The sequence below is a fragment of the Callionymus lyra genome, chromosome 10 (genome assembly GCF_982586985.1).
Source record: "Callionymus lyra chromosome 10, fCalLyr1.hap1.1, whole genome shotgun sequence".
Classification (NCBI taxonomy): Eukaryota; Metazoa; Chordata; class Actinopteri; order Syngnathiformes; family Callionymidae; genus Callionymus; species Callionymus lyra.
This window is the reverse complement of record NC_141827.1, coordinates 15909917-15937579: the sequence shown is the minus strand read 5'-3', so window position 1 is coordinate 15937579 and position 27663 is coordinate 15909917. Positions and strand designations below refer to the sequence as shown.

Genomic DNA, 27663 nt, shown 5'->3' with positions numbered 1-27663 from the left:
TGTCACGTCTGTGCGAGGAAGAGTGGATGAAAGGAAGAGAATCTGTAACGGTAACTCTTGACCTTGCTGGTCATAAAGAACTCGTGGTATGCACAGATCTCTGGTTCCTCCCAGAGGGACCATGTGAAGAAGAAAAAAAAAAGAAAAAAGGCATTTAAAAGTGAGATATAGAGATGCTCGATGGTTACAACGAGGTCTACTTCTCTAGTCCTTTGACGTTTTTACATCAAACGTTTGAAAGGTAATCAAACATTCTTCCTAAGTACAACTACTCAGTTAGGGTCCAACACAAATTACTGTGATCCCCCGTTTATTGCAGTGTAAAGGTCTAAAATAAAATCTGTGACTAATTTAATCTTCACTTGTCTAAACTAAAAATATGTATTTAGCATCAATTCTTCTAACTTGCAAAACAACATTGAACAAGAGCTGCCTCCCTCTTAACAACCCCCTCGGCAACAGCTACCCTAATGCTTTGCCGCCCAGCCAACCAATCGCAGCTTTCTATCACTATGGACAAAGCAATATAGACGTAGAAATTAAATTGAAAAACAAACTGTGAACTAGTGACCGTCTAAATTCTTACTCGTTTAAATTAAATACATTTATTGAACATGAATTCTTTATAAATTTCATAAGAGCTGCCATCCCTTTCAACAACCCCCTCAGTGATACCTCCCATAATGCTTTTATGTCCAGCCATAGGCGTCCAATATAGACATATCATTTAAATAAAGTAATAAAGCGAGTTATTATCTAAGGTAAGGTAAGGTAAAACTTTATTGATATTGTTTTTTTTCCAATAGCCACAGAAAATACAGCAATTTTTCATTTAAAACAATGAAATAAAATAAAATAAATAAATCAATCAAAATAAAATAAGAACAAGAACATAAAGAGAAAGAACAAGATGACACAATCTAAGCCTAAATATAAAGATAAAGAACATAGATCAAAGAAAAATAAAAAAAGACAAAGGATACAAAGACTAACATAGAACAGAACACCATGATACTTTTACTCCACTCCTGCCCCCGAACTTAGAAAGAATTGTACAATTTAATAGCCCATTTAGTTTAGTATCTGTTACCAAATAGAGCAGTGTGTAGAAATGCAACATGGGAGTTCACCGTTTTGTTGTCACCACAAGTAAGGTGGTTGCAGTAATGAGTGCCTCCCACAAGTTCTGTGGTTATTATGAAGTTTAATTTCTGTTCAACAGAGTCAAAGACCAACTCTAGCCTGCGAGAATATAATACAATACTCAGTACCGTGTGCAAGAATATAACCTCGAAACAGCAAGACCGCATAAGGCGGACTGCAATATGGCGAGGCACCACTCTATACCCTCGTACATCCAGTAATAAACCACCATCAAAGCACTTACACAGGTAGCAGCTCTCGAAATAAATGTAATATTCCCATTTTACCTTCGAATTTAGTCATCGTAATCAAAGCCGGACAAACACACACGAGGACAAAGACATGTCGGAGAAAACTGAAAGGCGGAAGTGACATCGTCGAGCGAGACTTTCTATCCCACACAGTCCAACAATAACTTTTCGCATTTAATTTACCGCTGAATGACAACGTCTCGCAGGACTCAGCCTCAGGATGCAACAATGAAATCTCACCACTTCCTTAAGCACCGGCTTATCACGACGCAACACTGGCGAAACAACAACACAAATAAAAAACCCTGTTTAGTACGTAAACAAAAGTCTAAACACGCTTTCTTTTCTCCACTCATGGTGCTCGACGTCAATTCAAAGACCATTCTGCCTCATTTCTCTTTCTCTTGACTTGTCCCGTGGTGTCACAGGCTTTGTGCGAGTCCTTTTGTCGCCGGCTGAACAGCGGTACTGAGATAACATCTGCTGTTACTGGAGGGAGAGGGATGGTGGAATCACAGGACTCGGCAGAGTAAAAGATACAAACATGGCAGAAGACCAGGTTTATCTGCCGCTCACAAGGAGAACTTTCTCTGTATAATTCTCCTTAGAATCTTAAACATTTAATCACTTTTTGAGGTTTATGGATGAGTTTAATTCAAATATTAGTTTGGAAAGTAATTCAGCTAATATTGTTGATGGGGAATTTGACGTTTTTTGTCACTTCATCACTAATTTCCCTGTAATGTAGCGAGTGCACACATGCAAATGTATCTTGATATTACAAGGAAAATGATTCAAATATTAATCAGATTAAGTAAGTAAGTAATTTTTATTTCTATACCGCTTTTCCAGACCAGGGTCACAAAGCGCTTAAACAATCAAAACAATATTCAATAAAGTATATACTTTAAAGGTCAAGATAAAACTGATAACACAACAGGAGTTCCAGAAAATCAAGGAAAAGCCTGAACAAATAAAAACGTCTTATTAATCACAGAGTATCTGTGGATTCATTATATCAAAATGACAAAGCATTTATTTTAATTCTTCAGCATTTTGCATGAACAAAAAAGGAAAAAAATCAATCCAAACATTTACCTAAACTAACTTTCTGTTAATCCTTTTCTAACCAACTTCTGTTCTTCTTAACATTGTTTAGTTTAATCTTATTTATTTGGGTTTCTTTTTTTTTTCTTTACAAAAGAACAAGAATGCTTTCAAAATATTTGAATCATCTTTTATGTTTTACAACTAACACCAATACCTTGTAAATTGGAACTAAAATACACAAAACTGCCCTCAAAAATTACGAGGGACCTGAACCCACCACTGGACATTGTCACGTTCAAAAGGATTGTTAATTGTTATTTTGGGCTTGTATTCTCGCTGTTAACAAATGGATATGGACGGATAAAATATGTGTGACTTTCCGATGGTGCTCTTAGGCCAACTACTGTACAAGTAGTCTGTGCTCTACTTGCTCCTCCGCCCGCTGCAGCAGGTCTCTTGAGGATGGATTTATTACCTCAACGTTTGCGCTGTGATTAATCATCAACATGTACGATTTGACGGCCCTTAAAAAAAGAAAATCTAAAAGTAGGTGCAAAGTTGTGTTTCGCAAAAAACAGTTTATCAAGAGAACAAACAATCCAAAAGTAGCAGCTCAACTGTAGCCAAGAACTAAGAAACACAGTAGGAAACAGCATCAGTCCCGAGCTCAGAGGCAACACTTGTTTTAATTGGTTTCTAAGGGCGCTGTATTGCTCTCCTGTCCCCTCTGACGGAGCCGACGAGGAATGATGAACGATGGAAAAAAAAACAGCCGGCATCTAAGAGTCCACCGCTGGACTCCACTGAAGTCTGTATTCTGCAGGAAAAAAAGTTGCTTTGATTGAATTATAGTCGCAAAGACACATGATGAGATCTACTCATAAGATACTTCCATGTCCGGCCAAAGCGCAAAACGTGGGAAAAACATCACTTATCAGGCAATCCTTGTCATTTCAATCAATCAATGCTTCAGGGACCGCAGCCAAGGTGCGGAAGCCATTAGTGGAACGGCCCCCCAATAGCACACCGCTGAGGAACATTACACCAGCAAACGGCAAACTCAGAAATGGCACCAAATGGCTCTGAAAGCCCAAGATAGCGAGATAAATGAGTAAATGTATGTCCTGTTTCGCACAACACTTGCAAATGTTTGCGTGAACAGTCACTCTGCCTCTCGCGGTTTTTTTCCGGGTCGAACATACATTCTGTGGACGAAATCAAATTAGCAGCTAATCCTCCAGCTAATGGACACACAGCAGCCCGGGCATTCTGTAGCGACGAACAAAGCCATCTGACTGGAGCGAAGAGGAACACAAAAAGGGATCAAATGGCGTGAGAGGGATTTGAACAAATGGAGAGTAAGAAGTGGAGTAATATTCAATTTGTGTGGACAATGTGATGTTTGACGAGAAAAAAAAAAAAGAAGACACAAACGAGAGGCGAAAATAGAAATATTTTCTTAATGTCTTTGGACCATTTATTCCAAATCCAGTTTTCAAAAAACTGAAATATTCTTCCAGATATACACATCTTACATGGAATTGCATCTTAAAGTGATAGTTCACCCAAAATTCGAACTTCACTCATTTTCTACTCACCCTCATGTCGACTAAGTATTGGGATTATTTTCAGATTACCGTCTTTTCCGGACTATAAATCGCAGTTTTTTTTCATAGTTTGGCCGGGGATGCGATTTATACTCTGGAGCGATTTATGTGTGAAATTATTGACACATTATTACCGGTATATCATTTCACATGTTATTTTCACACTAAACCGCAAGAGGGCGCTCTAGACCTGTGTTGATAATAGCATCTTCTACCTCCCGAATTAGCGGAGTTGCTTAAAAGTGACACCGATGATGAAGATATCATTGGATTTTAGTTTTTTGAAATTACACAGATGGTTAGGTAAACTTCTTAGCATGTTATTTATGCTATAGTTATCTGAATAACTCTTAATATGTCATGTTAACATACCAGGCATGTTCTCAGTTGTGTCGTGTAACGTTAGCATAACCGTACAATTATTCAGCCTGTTGTTGCCTATAATCTATTTTTATTTTATTTCTTGGCGTTAGATTTTATCAAAAGAAATTCCCCCCAAAATTGCGACTTATACACCAGTGAAACTTATATACGTTTTTTCCTTCTTTATTATGTATTTTATGGCTGGTGCGACTTGTACTCCGGAGCGACTTATAGTCCGGAAAAAACGGTAATCTGTTCCTTTTTAGAGTTATAGACAAAAATGTACGTTCATTTAATGTAGGACTGGAGCTCAATTTCATCTACCTCTAAATTAATCAGTTAAAAACATTCAAATACCTCCATGGTCCTCGTCTGTAACGTCCATAGTTAGTAGAATGTTCAGATCTATAGATATAATATTTGACTTATCAGATTCATCATTTTATTATACTATTAAAATAAGAAATCATTTATCAAACAAAATTCAAAACTGTTCTCTTAGTTAAACAATATAACTACACTCTGTTAAATAGAACGATTAAAGGGTTACAACTCCGATTACATCAATGCATAATGAGAACAAATAAAAAAAAAATCTTAAAATTAAGTTTAAATGCTTGAGATATTCATGAGCTACAGATACCGTTTAATCTGGAACTAAAGTCGTGTACAGAAAAACTTCTCAATCGCTCACCACTTTATTTCCTATTAAAGATTCTTCCACGTCGACTTTATTTTGACTGCCATCAACATCTCGCCCCGGGACAGGATTTGCCCCCGAATTCACACAAGCGTTGTGCAGGGTGCACCCCCGCTGCCGCCCCCGCCATCACGACTCCCTCACACGCATGTGCCCAAATTGCCTTTTTTTTTTTTACGCTTGTTCCACAGAGATAACTGTGGCGGGCGATGGGAGAGCGAGTGGGATGCAGAATTAGTTAGAGGACTTATCTTTGTGATGCTGCCCCAATTATACAGTATCTCCATTAGGCATTCAGCGAGAAGAACCGGAGACGCACAGGGAAATGTCTGGCGGGCGGACGCCCCTCCAGGTCTGTGATAATGAACCGGGTAACCATCATAAACAGTTGTCACCGAATAGGACGCTTCTCTAAAGGTAATGTGGCCGAAAACATTTGAAATTTCGAGTTTGTTTTATTCAAAAAATGGAGCAGCTAAAGGACAAATAAACAAGTCGCAGAAGGATCAAGTCACAGGAAAGCAGCTCACCCTGGTTTTCTCAGTGCATTTGTGAGTCTGTGTGTGTACGTGTTTGTGTCATACTGTGTGCAGAGCTGCAGGAACAGTGACCCGGGTCACAGTCAGACGCGGACCACCGCCACGGCTAACGACGGCAGCAGATGGGTGCGCTACGGTGTTTAGACGCCTAAGCTCACCCGGTCTGTCACGCTCGCACAAACACTCGCGCTCATGGAGGGACACAATTAACACACTTCCACGTTTCCTTGTCTTTTTTTTTTTTTTTTACCTTCACTTTATTAACAACCATCCCGTCGCCCATCAGGTGTGTGTGTGTGTGTTAGTGTGTGACCATCATTTCTAATCACGTCAAAGTGTTGAGACTTAGTGCATGTGAACTGCCTCCTCCTGGCCGGCCCATCTGTGTTGTGGTGACTGTCATGGCGATGACTCGAGAAAAAAAAACTGCCCGTCCACTTCCCCTCCTATGATGTCGTCTCATCATTAAGGGCGAGGAAACCATGACGCCGCCAAGTCGCGTCATTTTCTTTTGGACACCAGACTTTTGCTAATTACCTGGCAACACCTTGCTATTCTTGGCTTTTCATTGTGCAAACAACAACATTCAGCCAATGACACAGTTGTGTATGCAGGACACACAAGTTGTGTGTCAGTGAGGAGAGATCGTACTTTCACCCTCAATTCAGCTTCTTTTTGTGAGGGCTGGTCAGTAGGGCTGCATATTGCCAAGAAAGAGGCAAATCGATACGTTGCGATACTGTAGGAGCAACGATATATTTGTAGTATTGTCGAGTACATGACTACTGGTGTTGCATAACTTACAGACTGCATGACTCTCAAGGTCGTCACTGCTTTCAATTGTTTTGAAACTAAAACTATGTCCAAACGCGAGTCGACTGTACCCTCTCGTACTCCCTGGGGTCTTTAACTGTCCTGTTACCTGCAGAGGCTGTGTTGACTGCTACCATCTAGAGGCTGAAAGTTTAATTGCAACACAAAAATGAACAAATAAGTAAGTAAGTCATTTTTATTTATATAGCGCTTTTCCAGACCAGGGTCACAAAGCGCTTAAACAATCAAAACAATATTCAATAAAGTATATACTTTAAAGGGAAAGATAAAACTGATAACACAACACCCGACCCGCTCTAGTAGAAGAACTCACATTTCTCCGATCCTTAAAACTCTTCACTGGCTTCCAGTTTCTTTCAGGATCAAATTTAAAATTCTTATTCTTATTTCAGAGCTAGGCTCCTTATAGGTGAATCATTTTAATTGTAAATTTAAAATAATATTATTTTATTTTTTACACACTACTACTAAAACACAGTATAAACCTTTAACCCAAAGGAGTAAAAACAAATGTGTTTGTGGTATCCCCTTGTGTTGCTTCTGGGTCAAGGTTGAACGACCTCCCTGCCTTCCTAAATGACATATGTGACAGTGGCTGAAGTTGTTCATCGTAACCCAGAGACAACACAAGGGATACTACAAACACTGTTTTGGGGCCTTTGGGTCATCTTGACCCTGAGATTATAACACAAGGGTTAAAGAACTACTGTACGTATACAATGCGGTTGATATTGATAATATATTTGTTGATTAATTTTCTGCCGCTTATTCCCTTATGAGGGTCACGGGGGTCCTATCCTAGTTTCATCGGGCCAGAGGCAGGGGGACACCCTGGACAGGACGCCAGTCTGTCACAGAACAAATAAAACACACAACCATACACACACACACACACACACTCATACCTATGGACAATTTCACCAAGATCCCAATATAGCCTTATGTTTTTAGACTGTGGGAGGAAAACGAAGTGCCCGGAGTAAACCAGTATCATGGCAACAAATGTTGCGAGGATGCACCCCTAGTGGTCGCTGTAGATATTTCATTCATCCTATATCATCCTCACTCTGCTCATGTATCCACGGAGGGACTCAAATCTTCCCTATAAACTGTCTCACAGCACGTCAGCAGAAACACCTGCAGGCCTTCAGCCGTCACTGAGCGGAGACGTTTTTTTCCGACGCGTCACAAACACTGCAGACGCCGTCTTACCTTGGTGATCTTGGGATGAGCGCAGCGGCTGTTCCCGGTGGTGGCGTGCATCCAAGTGCTCTCGGTGGGAGCGCACTCGTGTCTGAGCGAGCACTTCTTCTCCTGGACGCACCAGCCACACTCGAACCTGGGGTTGGCCTTCAGACACATCCCACAGCTGTCTCGCAGGGCGTAGCACTTGTAGAGGTGGGCTGGTGAGAAGAGAAGAAATCAAACACAAGGATTAAGTGAAAAGAAAAGGGGAAATTCAATTATTAAAAAAGGAAAATAAAAAAAAAGAGATGTTTTATTTGTATTATTAATTCATGCACATGTTAGAAATCATCATTGATTAATGAACACATGAATTTAGAAACAGTTATTTATGTAAAAGATTATATTTAAGTGGTAAACAACTATGAGCACCACAAATAATTTTTATAGACACTTATAAATAGATTGTGAAGGAAAATAAATCATATTTAACGTTCAATATTCCTCTTGAAATTGGGACAAAAAAAAAGAAATAAGAATAGGTTCACTGAATTATATTTAGTATTTAATTATTAATATATAAGTATACAATACATATAAAAGTAAAATACCAATTTAATAAACAATAAGTAAAGTAAGTTAGTAAGTAAGTAATTTTTATTTATTTTATTATTTATTTATATATTTTCCAGACCAGGGTCACAAAGCGCTTAAACAATCAAAACAATATTCAATAAAGTATATACTTTAAAGATCAAGATAAAACACAACAGGAGTTCCAGAAAATCAAGGAAAAGCCTGAACAAAAATAAAAATGTCTTAAGATGTTTCTTGAAGGAGTCAGTAGATCATCAAACACAGAGGGAGAGGAAGATCGTTCCAAAGCTTAGGAGCAACAGCGGTTTTGTTTATTTAATTTAAATTATTTTATCTATACACTTGACCTCACATAGTTAAAAAAGATACAATCGATACCTGGAATGACAAACATGTTTCTTTTTTTTACTCTAATAACATTACCACATTAGTATTGAGCAAGCGAGTATCTCCCTGGATTAGAGCGAGCGAAGAGAAGGAACGGGCCGACAGTGAGGAGGGAGAAAACATTCTGCGGCTGTAGGTCATCTATGGATGTACTCCAGCAGATCAACACTTGAGATAACACACACCGGCACACAGACACTGATGCATGCGGCTGATAACGTTCGCCGCCTGAGCTGGATTTATTGAACTGCTTTTTTTGCCTTTAAAGACCGTAAAGTCTGTCAGAGTAGTTTATGCTGCTCCCACCGTCTCTCACCGGATCTAGGTCTGTATCCTGACCGAGGTCTCGGCTCGAGCCAACAGCTCGTTCCGTTCATTTGTCGGCGTCTATAGGGAGCGCCATGAATACGGGCGACACAATGACGTCCTCTTATAGTGCAAATGCAAATAATTACTCCCCCACTGACAAGTGACATGAATCGGCTTGTAATTTGAGGAAGGAAGATGAGGGAAGAAGAAGCTGCTGTTGTGTGTTCTCTCCGACAATCAAAGACAAAAATGTGGCTTCCATCTCTTCTCCCGGCCGTCCTCGGGTCACACGGAACCCTATGATGGGCGACGCGATGATGTTACTTTACCTCACAGCGGGCGAGAAATGTAGCGACTCCCCGCCTGAGCTCGACGGGGTGTAAAAATGATGGAGACACTATTAGGTTTCCCGCTCGGTAATTATATCCAACAGACGTGATCTCATAGTCTCGTCCCCTCCGTGTTTCATCAATTAAATCGATATGTTAACTGGAAAAGCGATATCCCCCGTGGACAGTAAATATGGAGCCGGGCCATCGTGAAGTTGCTGCAAATATATACGTCGATACCTCGATAACACTGGAAGTGCATAAGTTGGTTTATTAAAGTTGATGTGACGACGCTGCAGATGAAGTAAACAACACTTTTAGATGAGCGGCGCACACCAACCAATGAAGTCTGTTCCCGCTCCTCATATTTAAGTGTTTGGAATTTATTCAACCTTTAGCGATGCTCTTAATTTCATTGTTTTTTGCCTCGTGTTTACTCAATAATTACCCACAGAGGTTAGCGAGGTTTCACGCTTGATGTTGCGAATTATTTTCTTTATTGTTTCTTCTCCTTTAAGTCAACTTTCTGATGTACCCGTTTCTTTACTAAGAGAATGGATATCCCTGAGGGGCCACAGTATATACTGGGACTGTTGTTAGGACGGAAAATCTTAAGAAAAAAAAAAGCTTCATTAAGAAGGAATAAAAATGTAAGTTTTACCGTGATGTTAGAAATATAGGCTGAAAATAGTAGTCTCAGTGTAAAGATCTTAAAATAACTATACAAACCCTTTGTTTGAGGGACTCATTAAATAGATGTTATGATATAGATGGTTATTCTTTATTGAAAAATACATAAAGGCGCATAAATTTGCAAAAAGTAAATATAGAAATAATTGAAGGGATCATTAACATTAACTTGAGGGCCAACACAGATGCAGGCAAAGGCCCACATGTGGCCCCTGAGCCTTGCATTACATCAGATTTTTATTATTTTAATCTGTTATTTTAATTGAATCATTTTGTTTTGTGAAGAAGTGATGATAAATATGTCCTTTTCCTGTAAACCATTTCGATTTTTTAATTTCCAGCATTGCTAGAGTTAACCCTTTCTTTTCAGTAAACAATTATCGTTATTTTTCCAGATGCTATTAACACGGGCTTTATACATAATTATGAAAAAATGTCAGTGTGTCTGGACAAAAGAAAATAATTTTTACAGCAGACATAGCCAGTTGTTCCCCTTTAAATATGTTATGAAGTAAAGAGTGGTCAGCTAAGAGAACAAATATCCCGTCAGTTGACTGAAAAAAATGCATCCATGTTCCAGATTTAGCTTAAATAAAACAAGTTGCGTCTTACCTTGGATGTTGTACGGGTTGTCGATGACAAAGTTTCCGTTCCACACCACGGACAAATCCACGGGAAGATCGCTGATGTCATTGCCCTCGTAGGTATACTGAAACATAAAAGAGGAAAAAAAAGACACTTAGTCCCATAAATCGCAGTGGAAAAAAAAACAGTAACTGGAAGTGCAGACTCTTTATCAGCTGGCTGCTCGGGCTGTGCTCAACACTGTTTAAACAGTTGAAACCTCATAAAAATGAATGATGAGAGACAGGCTATATTGCGATTTGAACACGCTGCTCATCCCACAATGTCTGGCAGAGAACAGAGTTGATTAAGAGATTGGAAACCGCATCACCGCATGACTCATTCCATTCCAGTGATGAATGAAACGCTTAATAGATCTCCAACAATAATGGTCTCATCTAATTTCACTTTTTGCATCCTGAACTAATAAGAGTTAAAAAGTAATTGACTCTTTGTTGGTGTAATCTGTTTAACGGAATCACTTTCAATGAAACAACCAGGACCAAGTGTTGGCGGAGAAGTCATCGCAGGAATACTGAAGGGAAAAGAGAAGCGGCTGCAATCAGCGACGGAGGAATTACAGGTAAACTTCTACAGAGATACTGTGCTCAAGATTCAGAACAATTATATGTTACACATTCACATCCGGTTACGTTTGTGTCTACTTCAATACACAATTCACTGTTGGGGAAAAAAAGCACCCATTTTATTTAAACGCTATATATGTTTAAAAAGTATTTAAGCAAAGTAACCTTACCTAACATAACCCAACCTTACCTAACATAACCTTTCCTAATATAACCCAACGTAACCTAAACTAATGTAACCCAACCTAACATAACCAAACGTAACCTTACCTAATATAATCCAACCTAACCTTACATAACCAAACGTAACCCAACCTAACCTTACCTTACACAACCAAACATAACCCAACCTAACCTTACCTAATGCAACCCAACCTAACATAACCAAAGGTAACCTGACCTAAGATAACCAAACGTAACCTTACCTAATCCAACCAAACGCAACCCAACCTAACCTTACCTAATGTAACCCAACCTAACATAACCAAAGGTAACCTTACATAATATAACCCAACCTAACCTTACATAACCAAAGGTAACCCAACCTAACCTTAACTTACACAACCAAACATAATCCAACCTAACCTTACCTAATGCAACCCAACCTAACATAACCAAACCTAACCTTACCTAACATAACCAAACGTAACCTTACCTAATCTAACCAAACGTAACCCAACATAACCTTACCAAATGTAACCCAATGTAACCTTACCTAACATTACCTAACACAACCCAGCATAACATAACCAAACGTAACCTTACCTAACATCACTTAACCTTACCTAACATGACCTTAACCTAATGTAACATAACAAATTATAATATTTTCGTGTGATGCACACATGGAAATGAATCAACTTCCAACACTTTTAAGGATTATTCATAATAAATATTAAAAATAAAATAATTAAATCCTATGAAAAATGGATCTCTATTCAAATAATCACTGAATTTGAGTTATTGTTTTTATTTTATTATTCTGATACTTGCATGTGTACGACATTTACTAGCTTTAATTGCACATATCAGTGGTTCAGGATTACATGTGCGTTTAAACGACAGTCCAATCAAAGCACGACCTCCTGACCTTCCCATCTGTGAAGCCCGTGTTCCGTTTGCTCATAGATGTTGACACGAACACGCGTCAGTCACAGGCTAACCGGTACATTCACTTCTGCCGCTGTGGTCACTATGCTCGGGCGGCCTCGGGGCGAGAGATAGCAAGATTATTCTATCCAAGCGCTGATACGATCCAATTTGAAGCCTTCCTGCCCGAGGGCGTCTGCACCAATGGAATCTCGCTAAAGGGTTGCCACCGCTTGTTATAGCCGGCTTTATTTTCATTCATCATGATACCTCGGCTACAGTTTAGAATGTGTAAATAAGTAAGTAAGTAAGTAATTTTTATTTGTATAGCGCTTTTCCAGACCAAGGTCACAAAGCGCTTAAACAATCAAAACAATATTCAATAAGGTATACATTTTAAAGATCAAGATAAAACTGATAACACAACAGGAGTTCCAGAAAATCAAGCCGAAAAATAATATTTTATTTGAATTAAACATTAATTTGTTAACTGAGTTTAATTGCACTTTAAACCTTTCTTGAGTTGAGTTTAATGCACTTATGTTCTGAAATAATGTAAAATAAATTGAAAAAATGTGGATATTCTAGGATTTTTAATAGGTGCGGCACCTTCTTGTTCAATATATTAACAAGATAAATATTTACTGTTTTCCACCTTCACCCATTTTTAAATTATCTTAAATAGTTCAATTAATAAAGACATTTTTAATCGCAGAAGGATGTTTGCTGCATCCGCTCCAAAACTCCCAGAATCCACCAAAAGCAGCTTGAAAAGGTAGATTGTGTGCAGGTGGTGAGGTGAGGAATGTGACAGGTGGTGGCAAGAAGCCTTGAAAATAATTGTTATGGTTGACGGGACCAGAGGTAGCATGAAGCGATAGACGGAGAGAGAGAGGGAAAAAAAACCCACAACGGAGAGATGGAAGAGAGGATAGGAGGAAGAAGTGATGATACTGCAGCGGCGGAGGGTGAAGGAGAAATAGCCGGGCAGAGATAGATAGAGAGGGGTGATTGTGTGTTATTCTGTGGACACCATTCATTTACACATGGAATAAGAGGCCGGGGCCGGCTCTAAGCGCCTGAGCCGGTTGGGGCTAAAGTGAAATTGGCATTTTCAATTTGTTCCCTGACATGTCTGCCTTTGTCCTTTCGCACATTCTTCCAGCACTCTTTTTTTTTTTACGAGTTTCCCTCTTTTCCCTTCGCCCTCTTCCTCCTCCTCATTATCCCTCCCCCGACTCCCCCCTGTCCGAGTCTCTCCGGACCCGACTTCCTCCTCCCATGCTCCACCTGTCTGAATGTCATCAACATAGTACTTCTACATGTGCATCCAAATACATGTAAACACTTAAATCTGCTTTAGTGGAGGGAAGTTTCCATGAGAACACAACAACACAGGCTGGAAACGGATAAATAAAACCGGTCGATTTACAACACGTATGATGCAACCATTTCTCTTATCCAAACTCGGAGCATATGAACAACTCATTTTTTTTATTTTTTTTTGTTGCTCTCCTCCGGACGAGACCACCCGGCAAGCATGGGAATGAGGCCTCGTCTTCACAGGCCGCAGATGAAGAGAACATGTGGTTCGAGTGAGTGTTGTATACAAACAATGAGGAGTGATGTTCAAAGACACTTCAGCAGGACGAGTGGATGTTATATGGCGAACAACAGAAGAAGAAGAAGGAGAAGGAGGAGGGGAAAGAGGACGTGATGAAAGTAGATAAAAGGCACGACCAATTGTGCTGCAGGGGTGGAACTACAAGTCCTCAGTTAAGTTCAATTAAAAATGCGTCTTAAACAAATCTTACTCGACTCTGGTGTCTGTTTCATTGTTCCATACTTTCAGAAAAAAGTGGATGAAAAGAACAAGTTCTGATCACAAGGGATTCAGTTTGACACTCACTTTGAAAGCAACTAAAGTTTCAGGTTTTACAATGAATCATGAATGCTAAATCATCAAAGATAATCTCTTGATTAATGTCAATAAGTGATCAAGAAATGAAGAGATATACATGTCTTTATTGGAGACTTTTACGATCCCTGAGAGCAACCTGGTGGTGTTACTCTTCTTTATCAAATAATAAACACAAACTATTCTGAATTAAATGCATTATTTACGTCGTTTTTTGACTGTTTTACTGCATCAGTCTTTTTTTAAAATTCTTTAACATATATAATATGGTATATAATTGATTAAAAAAAACATTATTTTTAATATTCACATCAGTGAGTGAGTTTTTATTGAATTGAACCGTCATAAAGGTGTGTACAAACCACTTCACTCTGCATGCATCCAGATCTAACATTACAACACGCATCAGCCGTGAAGGTGTCGAGAGTCTGGCCTTTGTATCTGCAGCACAGATGCAACTCCCCACAAATTCACATGCACAGTGTGTTCCAGGGGTTTACATTCCCCCCAGAAAGACACAGCATAAATATTTAGGAAGAGGTAAGCAAGTGCAAGTGCATGTGCTGGTCGGGCAGCGGTGGGCGTGAGAGGAAGAAGATTAGGTAATGATTCTGAATCTCTCATTGCACCAAAAGGCTTATTAAACTTTCATACAGAACCAGCATTTTTGCACAATACACAGTTCAGGGAATACACACACACACACACACACACACACACACACGTTCCCCTCGCAGTGATTATTCTCTGCACAGAGCAATTCATAAGCTACTATGAAGCAGGTTCAAGTAAATGTACAGATCATCACGTGCAAGTGAAGCTAGAAGTAAAACAATAGATAATATTTTCTTTCGCAATACATTATCCATATATAACAGCACTTGCTTCCAAATCGTGTTTTATTGTTCAGATTTGAATTAAGTTAGTCTTAAGTAAAATATATATTTTTTTTGTTTACGATTGACAAACAAATAGTCACGTTTACTCATTTTGGTGTTGCAATTGAGCTTCCGGACAATAGATGGCGGCAGTTATTACGTCCTCTGCAGCTGAAGGGACAATTAGAATCCTGCAATACCACAGCGATGACTGAGGACGAGAGGATACAGTCGGCTCAAGCTGCTTTTTTAAGCTGTTGTTAGGCCAAATTTTGACTTTCCTTTTTTTTTATTAAACCGAAAGAGAGTGGAATAATCACAACATGTCAAAATCATTAAGAAATTTTCATCAGTTTATCGTTACAACCCTTGATCACGATAGATATTTTGAAAATGTATTTAATTAAAAGTTTCATTGATTAAAATGAAGAAGCGAAGAGACAGAGAAGGGTATCTGAGGGTCAACGCCTGTTAATAAATCAATTTGAAAAAAGGTGTTCAAAATAACTAAAAATAGTCGTGGCCTACAGAGGTAAACCGAACTAGCTCCACCCTCCCCGCTCAAGGTGACTCTAAAATAATAATAAAAGGCATCAATCTTGATCATGGGAGCCGACACGCTTGTATGTATGCATGTTGAGATGTAAACAGAGTGCTTGTTCGTAAAGAGACCAACATAATAAATGCCTTTTTTTATCCAGGATCAAGAAGTAATCCCTCCCCATAGCTTAGCATCTGTGCGTCAGCTTGAAATCAGCTGGAACTTATTACTTGTTACCAAGTGCTGATCACTAATGCTAACAGGATTGTTGCACGGCCAGGACTAAATTCACTCATCTTGCCTGAACTACAGCTAAACCTCTCACACACCATGGGAGAGTATATTTTTCTGTACATCACGACCACACACATCTGAAGTCTCCCCTTTAGCCATGTTTTCTGGATAAATTAGGTCAGTGGAAACACTACTTTAATCCATTGCTTAATAGTTAAGGGTATGTTTTTATGAAGGCAACAAAGATCCTATCTTACTAGTGAATGATGAATTGATTTACGTTCGTCTAACAAAGGACATGAAGAGATGAAACGGAGGCAGATTGAAATGCAAAGGTCACTGGATGCGGAGATGGAAGGGCTGCAGCGAGCAGAAATAGATGATGACAGTGGGAGGAGAGGCAGGCGGAGAAGAAGGTGATTTCTCAGAGTGCAGCAGTAAATATTAGTCTTAGCGTTCTAACTGGGAATACTGGGGCGCTCGCCGGTTAAGGCCTCTAAAAATAGAGACAAGTGACAAGCTCTTTATCAAAGAAGAGCGCGAAGTTCATTAGGTATTTTTGCACTATAGTGGCAGAAGAAAAATGATGTTTCAACATTTAATTATAAGTTCTTTTAGATTTTCTACTGAGCCTTAAATGGATTCCATAATAAAACCTCTGCCGTTTTATATTTTACTATGTTTTCTTTCAGCTGTAAACATACTGTTTAAAAAGGACTCGAATTGATCTGATAATTTTTCGTTAGCTTACGTTTATGTGGCCATCATGAGGTTCAGAGCAAAACCATAAAACTAGTGATGGGCTGACGAAGCTTCATGAATCAGTGTCATGCTGTTTAGTGGTCAGTAGGTGGCGCCATCAGTTGTAAAATGACGTGATGTTTCATTAGAACATTTGTTCAGAATAAAGGAAAATAATGCAGAGACCGCCATCTAGTGGACTCTGAAAATAATGACACTTCATGAAGCTTCATCAGACCAAAATTACGGTAAAATAATCACATATCATTGTTTTGTGTTGTACTTTTTAAACTGTATTTATTATACTTGAAAATCTAATTTTAATCTTTTAAAGTTCTAATCTATTTTTATTTCTACTTGTTTTAACAGGAGCTTATGGTAAGTATTTGTATCCATAAGAATAATAAATAAAAGTTTTTGTTCATAGTTCAACAAGTTATAATTAATAGATTTTAGTAGTTAAAAATCAAATTATTTTTACACTGTTATTTAGAACTATTTACTTTTTATTTAGTCTTTATTCAATTTATTTTTATATTTGTCCCTGCTTTTTATTTAAATCGGCGACCCCTTACAATAGCACACATCTATATTGAAACTGGACTAGATGATTTTTTTGTAGAATTTTTTCTTTTATTTGTTTTAATGTGAATAAATAATAAAGAAATGTGTTGACATTTATCATGGATGAATCGCCATTCTTCTGCAGAACACACTGAAATAGACTTCCGCTCAAAATTGATATTCAAAGCATTATTGAGGACGGACAGGAAGAAACCGATGGATCTCGACACGAAACCTGCCGCTACAGTAGAAACAGCCACATGAGACAAATAGAATATCCAAAATACTTTCATGCTTGATGTATATAAGTGCATCTCAGCAGTCCCTCCATCTAATTTCACACATCTACTTCTTGCTCTGATAGCATCTTTTCTTGTCATACCTCGGATAATACCTTCCTCTCCTTTACTTCTCTCTTCCTCAACTCATTGCGACTAAAACTTCTTTTGACACACAGAGAAAAAGTCCATCTTCCCTGCCTGGCTGCAATGCATCATCATTTTATCAGCCTTAATTGGATGCCATCAGTAAACCCTGATACTCCCTTCATCCCTTGCTCTTTTTCCAATACACACACACACACACACACACCCTATTCCAAAGTAGATTTTCTCCTCGTGCCCTGTGTCTTCTGCTGGTTTTCCTCCAATGGCAAAAAGAGTGAAAGACTGAGGGTGATGATGGAGTGGCCAAGCGGTTTATCAGATGGAAGGTAATGGTGTAAGGCGCACACTGATGTTATCCGTCCACTCGCTCCTGCCCTCTAGTAAGAAATGACGGATAAAGGGGGTGCGAGGAGGAAATAAGAGATGCTGAAGTTCAAACGGAGGGGAAAAAAAACAGAAGATAAAAGGAGGAAAAAGGGAAAAAGTTAAGAGCTACGAGTTGATTTTCTCACCCTGGCCACTGCTCCTTGTTACACAGCTGTGCTTGATCAACCTCTGACCCCGGAGTGTGTGCATGTGTGTGTGTGTGTGTGAATGTATTGCGGACGCATGTGCTCCTGTGGTCACTCGCCCGCCGAGGGCATCACATCACAGCTCACGGCTAAAGCATCCCTTGCCCTTTTGCCTTCACCTACAGCTTCCAAATGGCCTTCCCAGCACGGTGCCTGGTGGGCTGGGTTAGAGGCAAAGAGATCCAATAACGGTGGCAGCCTGTTGTTTTCATTACTGGTCGACCAGGGCTAACTGCTACCATAAGGCCTGACGGATGGTTGCGGCGCGTCAAGAGCTACCGTGGGCTTATCTGGCACCGGATAAAGCGGGGATGTAAAAAATAATCTGCTTCGAACTTTCATTTTAGGGCGGCGACGTTTAAATGTAGGCAATAAAATGCATTTTTTTAATGAGGATAAACATGTATACATAGGAACAACTGTCTTGGTATTCCAGAGCTACCGTTTGCCGCAGGTTTATTGACGGGAGAAATATCTACGCTCATTGAAAAGGTCACGGGCTTCAGTCTGACATTGAGCTACCATCTTGTAATCTGACAACCTTTCATGTTAATAAGGTGTGTGTTGACTACAGAGGTTTTTTTCTCAAAAGATAAATATCATCCAGTGCATTAGAAATAGGCAGATAAGGCCTAAGAATAAAAATAAAAAAAACGCCAATAAAAATGTTTTTTACACAATTTTTGCTGATTTATTTTTCTTTAAATACTTTAAGAAAACAATAAATACAAACGAGAGAACTCAAAATAAGTTTATTTACATTTTCAATAATAATTGATTTAACGTCCCTCCAGGAATTAAACTCCAGATGTTCTTTTCTTTTAAAAAATAGAATTTGTTGCTAACATGTCTTTAAGCAACATTAACTGTTATGAACTTGTTCTAACTCTCTACATCTTGTAGAGTTAGAACAAGTCTGGTAGATTATATTAGTTGACAGGAGAAGGTAAAAAACAAATACTAAGCTCCCCCAATTTTGTTATACAAAATAAATATTTTATTTTATTCCAATTCTGTTTTTTTAACTCAAGCGCATCAATTTTATCAGTTTCAGGTAAGGTAAGGTAAGGTAGAACTTTATTTATCATTTTTTATTTTTTATTATTTTGTTTATCACCTAAGCGTGATTAGAAACAGTTGAAATGCCAAGGACGAAAACAAATTTCTCCTAAAACTTCAATTGTTACAGCACATACAAAATACAGGCAAGTTATTTATTTATCATCTTCCATTTAATTAGTTCTAAGAAAGGTCTTTGACCTTTTCAAGGGTGGCGCTGCGTTCATGTTTTTATAAAGCTGCGTTGTCCGTCATGTCTTGTCACATGATGAGCTCGACCCCCGCGAGGGGTGGGGGGGTTTTAACTGGTAGGTAAAGTAATCCTAATAGAACGCTGGAGGAATGACTCTTATTTCCTACAGCAAGATATGGATCCGTTATAGACCACAGGGTTAGAATGGAGCTTGTGTTACATTATCGCGTATTGCATGTGTCATACACTTGGTGACTATAATGCCTGTTAGTGGATACTATTGACATACTACTGCCGTCAGAGGTGGGAGAAAAATAGTAAGTAAGTAAGTAAGTAAAGGTTATTTGTAAAGCGCCTTTCTAGAGCAGGGTTTTAACAATCGCGCTTTAACAATCAAAAACCCAGTTAAAATATATACTTTAAAAGACACATAAGACAAACACAGGAGTCCCAGAAAATCAAGGAAAAGCCTGAAGAAATAAAAAGGTCTTAAGATGTTTCTTGAAGGAGTCAGTAGATCATCAAACACAGAGGGAGAGGAAGATCCTTCCAAAGCTTAGGAGCAACAGTCTGGAAGGATTTCTCTCCTCTGGTCCAGAAGCGTGTTCAGGAACCATCAGTAGATTCTGATCCACAGACCTCAGAGCCCGAGCTGGGGTGTAAGGCTGGATCAGATCACTGATCTAAGGAAGAGCCTTACCATGAATAGATCTGATAGAATAGATTAGATGAAAGTAAGAACCAGAATTTTAAAGTTGATCCTGAAAGAAACTGGCAGCCAGTGAAGAGTTTTAAGGATCGGAGAAATGTTCTTCTACTAGAGCAGGTCAGAATTCTTGCTGCAGAGTTTTATATTAAATGCAGGCAAGACAGCTCCTAACTATTCTCTATGGGTTTTTTTTCTTTTTTATCTCCTTCAGGATGGGAACCTTTTTAAAAGTGTTGCTTCAACATTTCAACTGAACTGACTGTATCAGAAAGAAATTTAATTTGTATTATTTCTCCATCTACAGCCTCATCATTCAGCTCCCGCTGTTCACTTGTAAGAAAGGTGAGGCGGATAAATCCAAGGTTTCCACAGTTCTTCCTGAGGTGAATGTGGTTTGACACTGCTGTGTCTCCATCTGAACAGTGGATTAGAACCCCTCTGTTTACACTATTGATTGGCGGACGCTCTTCCAGTAACCATCGTGCAAACGACACACACTCTTGCAGAACTACCCTGGGATCCAGAGCCAGAAGCAAAGTGAAGGATGCACACGTGCACACGTGTGCACGTGCACCCACACTTTGATTAGCCCCGCTTCTCGTATATCTCTGCTGCCTTGAGTCGACACACTGTTGGTGGAATAAGTTATGAACTCACTCCTCTTAGTTATTTATGATTTATTGAGCTTCCTCAAAAACAAACAGAGAACTGTGGGCAGTAAAGGAAAAAAAAAACAGATATAGGATCTGGGTGAATGAATAAATTATTATTTGAGACCACATTTAAAATAAATAAATAACATTTCCAGATCATAAGATGCAGAATAAATCTACTACAAAGATCAGTGTAATGCATGAAAATCAAAGGAAATAAATGAAACTTACTGGAGTTTTAACTTTCTGGATTTTTTTCTGGATATTTTCAGCTAAACTGACCCGATTCCTTTTCTACATATGCTTAAGTTTAAATCTAAATCTATCATCATCCATCATATATGAACAAAATAATTTAAAAAAAAGAGATTTTTTTAAGTATTACTTTACTTACTTTATTCCTCAAAGGGATCTGGGGCTCAAGATGATGTTGAATAAAAGTGCTGAGGTGCAGAATACACTTTAATTTTTTAATGTATTTAATCAACAACCTGATTTTGATAACAACACTTAAACAAATTAAACTCCTCATACATTCTCTTGGATCTTCTTCTTCTAAGTGAGAAACTGTTTGAACTCTTGAAATGAACGATAAAGACTAGCTTTTTGGCTGAATCCGCAGTTAAACTGTTATGTTTTCAGCAATATGAGAGTCGCGTAACTCATTGACGTGCAATATATAAGTGGTTGAAAGAAAGGTAGCGTTTTTAGTCGTCTTTCTCCCTCTAGTTAAGCTTTTATTGAACAAAAAGTTACTGTTGGTCGTAACTAGTCCAAACAAGTTTTCTTTATATAGATACCGAATGGCATCGGAACATCCCTAGATTATGAGTGTTTTCAAGAGTAACTTCTTTGATGATTGGTCTTTCTAAGGACTTTTCACGATCACATGACAGTGCCAGGCTGAAGGACCTTTTGCTGACATTTTAAAGACATAATCAGCCTTCATTTAATGTATACGTCGAGTCGTCACAATGAAAAGAGAGTATTTGAGAAAGAGAAATATGGAAAAGCCACGCGAGAAAAGGATGGAGAGAAACAGTGAGTGAGTAAAAGCAGAGAGTGGAGTAGTGTGGATGTGTAAACATGATCTATCTGCACCCAACTAGCCTCGGAAAAAACGACTCGCACCCCCCCACTGCACATTTTCAGCCTCAGTGAAGCGCAACGTTTGCTACTTCTTATCCATCACACGAGCTTACGAACACACGCGTGTAACCACGGAGGCACCTTATGAACGCCAACATTCAAGACCACGGAGCATTCCCTGTTTTCAAGACACCTAGTTGATCTATTAGCATTAAAATCATCCTCGGCGGATCTCTAATTGGGTCTCGAAGACGGCCGTCCAACTCCATAATAGCCAACATAGATATGAACCAGGACGCTCTGGAAACTGTCCCTTCCAGCGATTCCAGCATTAAAAAAAAGTGTCTTGTTTCAGAACGAATAAGAGGCGATTCTTGACGTCACTATCAGTTTTCGAAGAACCAGTTCAATTCGGGGGGGATCAGAATGAGGTCATTTATCTAGATTGTGAGCGTCCCAGTATCCATGGAGAGTGCAGCGATCCATCAGGACAATGAGCATGTTAGTGTCCAAAGTGCTCATTAGATGTAGGAGGGCCATTACTTGAACGAGCTCGGCGTGGTCGCGATTCGGGGTCCCTCGGGAATCGATCGGTTTAATATGTTAATGCTCAAACTGATACCGAAGGAAAGCAACGATCGCTGTAAACACCCAAGTCATGTTTGTGCGAGAAAAAAAAGTTTCAAACTCACTGAAACGAATCATAAAAACACAGGCTGTTACTCACAGGTGTTTTCTGGCACTGGATGGAGCTGCTGTTGAAGCGCAGGGCGGGGACGCTGAGGGTCTCTCCCTGGATGTGGAAAACGCACTCGTAATTTCGTTGTCCTGATTGCGGCTGAGGCAGGTTTTTGGCAGCCAGGGTGATTGGTTTGGTCACGCCGACGGGGATGTAGATCTGCGTCGAGGGGAGAATCTGGGGGCAGTCCTGTGCGAGGGAAGAGAAAACGTTAGGATTTATTCAACTCAAAAAAAGGTTTCAGAGACAGTTATGTAAATAAATGAAGTAAAATTTCACCAAGTGTATGACTTTGAACAATAATTAACTATGATAGGGAACAACTAAAGTGATTTCTTTCTTCTTTTTTTTCGGTATTCATGTTTTATCCCGGCCTGGGGGCCATGTGCGGCCCTTAAGTAGATATATAGTGGCCCACAGCCTCCGTGATAAACATTATTCAAAAAGAGAATGCAAAACACATAAAAGAAACACTTTTAAAATTGAAAAAATGCATATTTTAAAATATCACATCCAATTTCACAATGAGGATTTTCATTAGGGAAAATAAAACCAAATGTAACAAAAACAACAAACAAAACAAAACAAAACTAGTGCCAGAACTGGTGTTTGTTTTGGAACAACGCCTTAATGTGTCAAGTTAAGGGAAAAGTAGAAGAAGTAGAAATAGAAGAAGTAGAAGTAGAAGTAGAAGTAGAAGAAGAAGTAGAAGAAGTAGAAGTAGTAGAAGTAGAAGTAGAAGAAGTAGAAGTAAAAGTAGAAGTAGAAGAAGTAGAAGTGGAAGAAGTAGAAGAAGTAGAAGTAGAAGTAGAAGAAGTAGAAGAAGTAGAAGTAGAAGTAGAAGTAGAAGAAGTAGAAGTAGAAGTAGAAGTAGAAGAAGAAGTAGAAGAAGTAGAAGTAGAAGTAGAAGAAGTAGAAGAAGTAGAAGTAGAAGTAGAAGAAGAAGAAGAAGTAGAAGTAGAAGAAGTAGAAGTAGAAGTAGAAGAAGTAGAAGAAGAAGTTGGCAGCCATTATGATCAGCTACGTAAAGGAAACGTTTTAAGACGATATAAAGGACTTTGTTACTGCCGATCAGATTTCACACACACAACTTCACACAGGTCAATTAGTATTGACATAAGTGTCGTACAAGTATCTATTACTGCATCTTGTGTTACACAGGATGATGTAATCGCTTCACAAAAACATGCACGTATTCTTTTTTACCGTCCAGTGACCTTTAGCTTGCTGTATAACAGCTGCTGTTTATGAAGCAAAATCAAAATAATACAGTTGCAGTAAATCATTCCGGCATATGTTTCTAATATTAATCAGTTATTATGTTGCAAGGTTTGTGCATGTGCTGGAAGAAATGATGCCGTAAATGTGCGTTTCATGTCACGCCAGAACAAGTCGGCAACGCCAAAGGGTGGAGGGACGACCAGTTTTTGTACAACATGACTTAAAGCTTGGGTGGATCTTATCCACAGATCCTGTAGTTTGGGCCAAAAAAAGTGAAACAAGCCATCGCCGCTGACGAATGACACATGACGAAATCATTACGGGATTTGTATAATAGAAAACACATGCAGGAGATGAGGTAAATTAAACATCTTTTTTTATGACGTATTTAATTCATTTTAAACAAACAAGAAATCTTTAAATCAATATACAAATGCATGTTTTACTGTGAATCATCTTATTACTGTGACAACCGTTTATTTTTTTCAATACTGGAGCCGATTCTAGCTTGAAAAAAACTGCTTCAACAGCAAAATAAATACTTGCCAAGATCATTATTGACAATAAAAGCAACATTAAATGGCGGTAGGCTTGTTTCAGAGGGATCGGCGCTAACAGTGTTTATAGTAGATTTATTTTTAAGGGACATCTTTTTCATCCTTTTGAAGCAGTAACTCCATACATTACACCCAACCTCCCTTCTTTGTCTCTCGCTGTAAAGCTTCCTCTTCTAGCAGACAGCTGGCTTGTTTTTTTGTTCCCCTCTTCTACTCTGTTGTACATTAGAAGCTACAGCTCATCCCTTGGGCCCGAACACAATGCCGGAGTTTGTTCATTAGCCTGCTTAGCCCTGGCCGTGGTGTGTCTGATCACACAGAAACGCATGCACAACACATAATGAGAGGAGGGAATATCCAAGAAAGAAAGATGCCGGCTACAGGAGAGACCATGTTATAATCAGATGGGAGGAGGAGAGCAGGGAAGATGGTGTTGAAGAAAGAAAAGGAAACTGATAAGGAATTATTCCGAGAGAGGAATAAAAGAGACGCTGAAGAAAATGGGCCACGCAGGTCGACTGGAGAGAAAAAAAAAAAAAGAAAAAAGAATGAACTCTGTGCGAGGGAGAAAAGAAGTGTGGGGCTAATTTTAATTGGGGAGGAAGTCAAGCAAAACTGTGAAGTCGAAGATTTGTTTGGACCAAAAAAAAAAAAAAAAAAGAAAAAGACGTGTGTGTGAGGTAGAGACGGGAGGTGGTGGAGAATTCCTGATTCTTCCCCTCATCGTCCACTATGCCACAAACTCCACGAGCCCCTGAGCAACACGATGCTTAATTAAGAGTCTGGACTCTCTGATGCTCGTACGAGGGAAGGGACTGAGATGGATAAATAGATAATAGAGGAGGAAGTCAGCGGAGAGGACGACTTTGGGAGGGACACGGTTTAGATTGTACGAGCCTTCGGCATTTTAATTCCATGCTCCACTATTTCCTCCGCCGTCTCAAAATAACTTCATGCCTTACCTCAAAAATTAAAAAGTAGTTATTTAATCCTTCGATTAGTGTCATTGAAGTGAAATATGTTCGATGAATGATGGATATTTTTAAATACATGTCTAGATACAGATAGAGAAAATAATCCAACATCGATCACCAAAAATAAATGTTGGTTGTCGGTCTCTATTTATATGTATTTAAGTATCATTAAGTTAAAAACTACAATCAAAAATAAAACCTTCATATCAGATGTGAAAACCTGTGAATCGCTGAACAAAAGCTGGAGAAAGAGTAAAGAGGGGGATGATCAAGAAAGAGGGGGAAACAAGCGTTCTACGGGGAGAAGCTGTTCCATTCATATTTGTGACAGGTGCCAAAATACTTGAAAGGCGGGAAAGAGGCTACAAAGTGCAGGAAGGGTTGAAACAATATTTCACTGAGGGAAATCATTTGAAGCAGGAAAAGATCTTTTTTTTTTTTGTCTGATTCTCATCCCTCGCTCTTACATTAAAGACCGATGGCTTGTGTTGGCCAGATGTGATGATTTGCAGCAGGAAAAGGGTGGGGGGAAAAAAAATTAAATAAATGTGTAGGCCCCATTGTTTATGACACGCATGTGTGCACTTGAATGGTGTGAGTCGTTCAAAGCGGCACGAATCATCTAAAAAAGACAAATATGAGAGATCATCGTGAAAATAAAGTCGGCTCACTCAAGGGACACGAACGCATCTAACAAATGACATTTGCCTTGAATAAAAGTTCTGAGTCCCATGTTTGTGTTGTTAAAGACGCCCCTCCTGCATCCGGGGATGTGTACATATTTGAACACCATAAAATGAGTCGTTGTAATGGCTGACGTGCGGGTCTTCAACTTTTCTACAAAGTCAAACAGCCTGAGGGTTTTACTTTTACCTTTACCTGCGTGTTCGCTCAAATGCTGGTGTTAACTTTAAGGGCCCGCGGCTAGAAACACAATTCAGTTAGCGCTGAATCCACAATGAAAGCACGTTTCGGGAAAGAAAGTGCATCTAAATCGTGCAACATGTGACACACGGTGTATAGAACACACTTTGAAAGAAAGTGTTGAATTTTAGAAAACGTCAACGATCATTTGACTCTTCAATGATGATGAAGAAAACACGTTAAAGTCAGAATAACATGTGGAGGAGAAGAATAAAAGCTGCAAGAGTTAAAAGAGAAAATCATGTGTGAGCATTAATACATTCATCAAATAGATATCGCGAGTCTTTGCCACTGCCTGACTTAATATAAATGAATAAAAGCTGAAAAAAAGAGTCCATATATGAATGAAAGGAGGTGTCTGGTCGTTTTTTTTAACCCCCCCTCCTCATTTCCCATCCATAATTAATTTGCTGCCTCTGTGATGTGGAGACGAGAGGAGAAAAAATAACATACTAAATAATTAAGTAAAGCGATATGTGGAGCCCGAGGGAGAGATAAGATGGCATGAAGAGCCACTAGATGGGGGTTTGTTGGTACCAACGAGCAGGATTCAGAACTGCCTGTGTGCTTATGAGCTGCATCTGGGGACAGGCCGACACAGCGGGGGGGTGTTCTCCTGGAATGCCCTCAAACACGGACCCTGTGTTGTTGTTGTGGCAAAGGTCCTGTACACAAGTGGAGGCCTCCACATAAATATTATAGCACCCGATGAAGGGCCAGGTCTGTGGTTTGATTTTTGATACATGACAAGACGTGCTTAATGCATATTCTTCAATGGTATAAGTCCACAATAGTTCAAAAGCAGCGACCTATTTAGAATCTATTACACTATCTACTTAACTAGTAAACTTCAGTTTTTTCTAATGAACTCATGACCGTTTTCTTTGTTTGTTTTTTTTACATTTTTTAAGACATCTTTGTTGTAAATATTTCATTTTTCCTTACAAGCGTACTTAGAAATAGGGTTGACACGATACTACAACAAGAAAAATGCCAAAATAACCAATGGACAGAACCACACGTTAAATATTTATAATGAAAAAACAGTTGTGCAAACAACTATAATAACAAGTTTCAGGTCTGAGGTCGTGCAAAACATAAATACATATAATAAACAATAACAAGCAGCTATGGAAAAGGATCTAAACTTTTGAAACTGAGAATCATATCCGGATACACAATAATAGTATCGTTTTCTGATTTTGAGTTTCAATACTTTTGACAATCCTTCTTGGAAGTTGATATCATTTCATTACCTTAACAAACATCAAAAATCCCTTTGAAATAACTGCTTATTTGTTCGATCGACTACATGAATCCATCATCTCCTGCCTCTCTGACGGTTGGTTGAAGGGACAGCAGCCTCAGGAAACAGGCCGCGACTTGGAGCGGAAGTAAATTCTGACATCTGCGGTTCATGTAATCTA

General features: G+C 39.0%; 1 protein-coding gene across 2 annotated transcripts in view; it reads right to left on the bottom strand.

The window, feature by feature from the left end:
• The window catches only part of plxna1b (plexin A1b), a 182102-nt gene that overhangs the window by 37715 nt on the left and 116724 nt on the right, over positions 1-27663 (bottom strand). For both annotated transcript variants that reach the window (XM_087801302.1, XM_087801303.1), the window contains exons 10-12: positions 22549-22749; positions 10597-10693; positions 7700-7890 (exon numbers count right to left, since the gene is read on the bottom strand). In XM_087801302.1, the coding sequence (XP_087657428.1) occupies positions 7700-7890; positions 10597-10693; positions 22549-22749 (489 nt within the window). The remainder of the gene's footprint in view (positions 1-7699; positions 7891-10596; positions 10694-22548; positions 22750-27663) is intronic.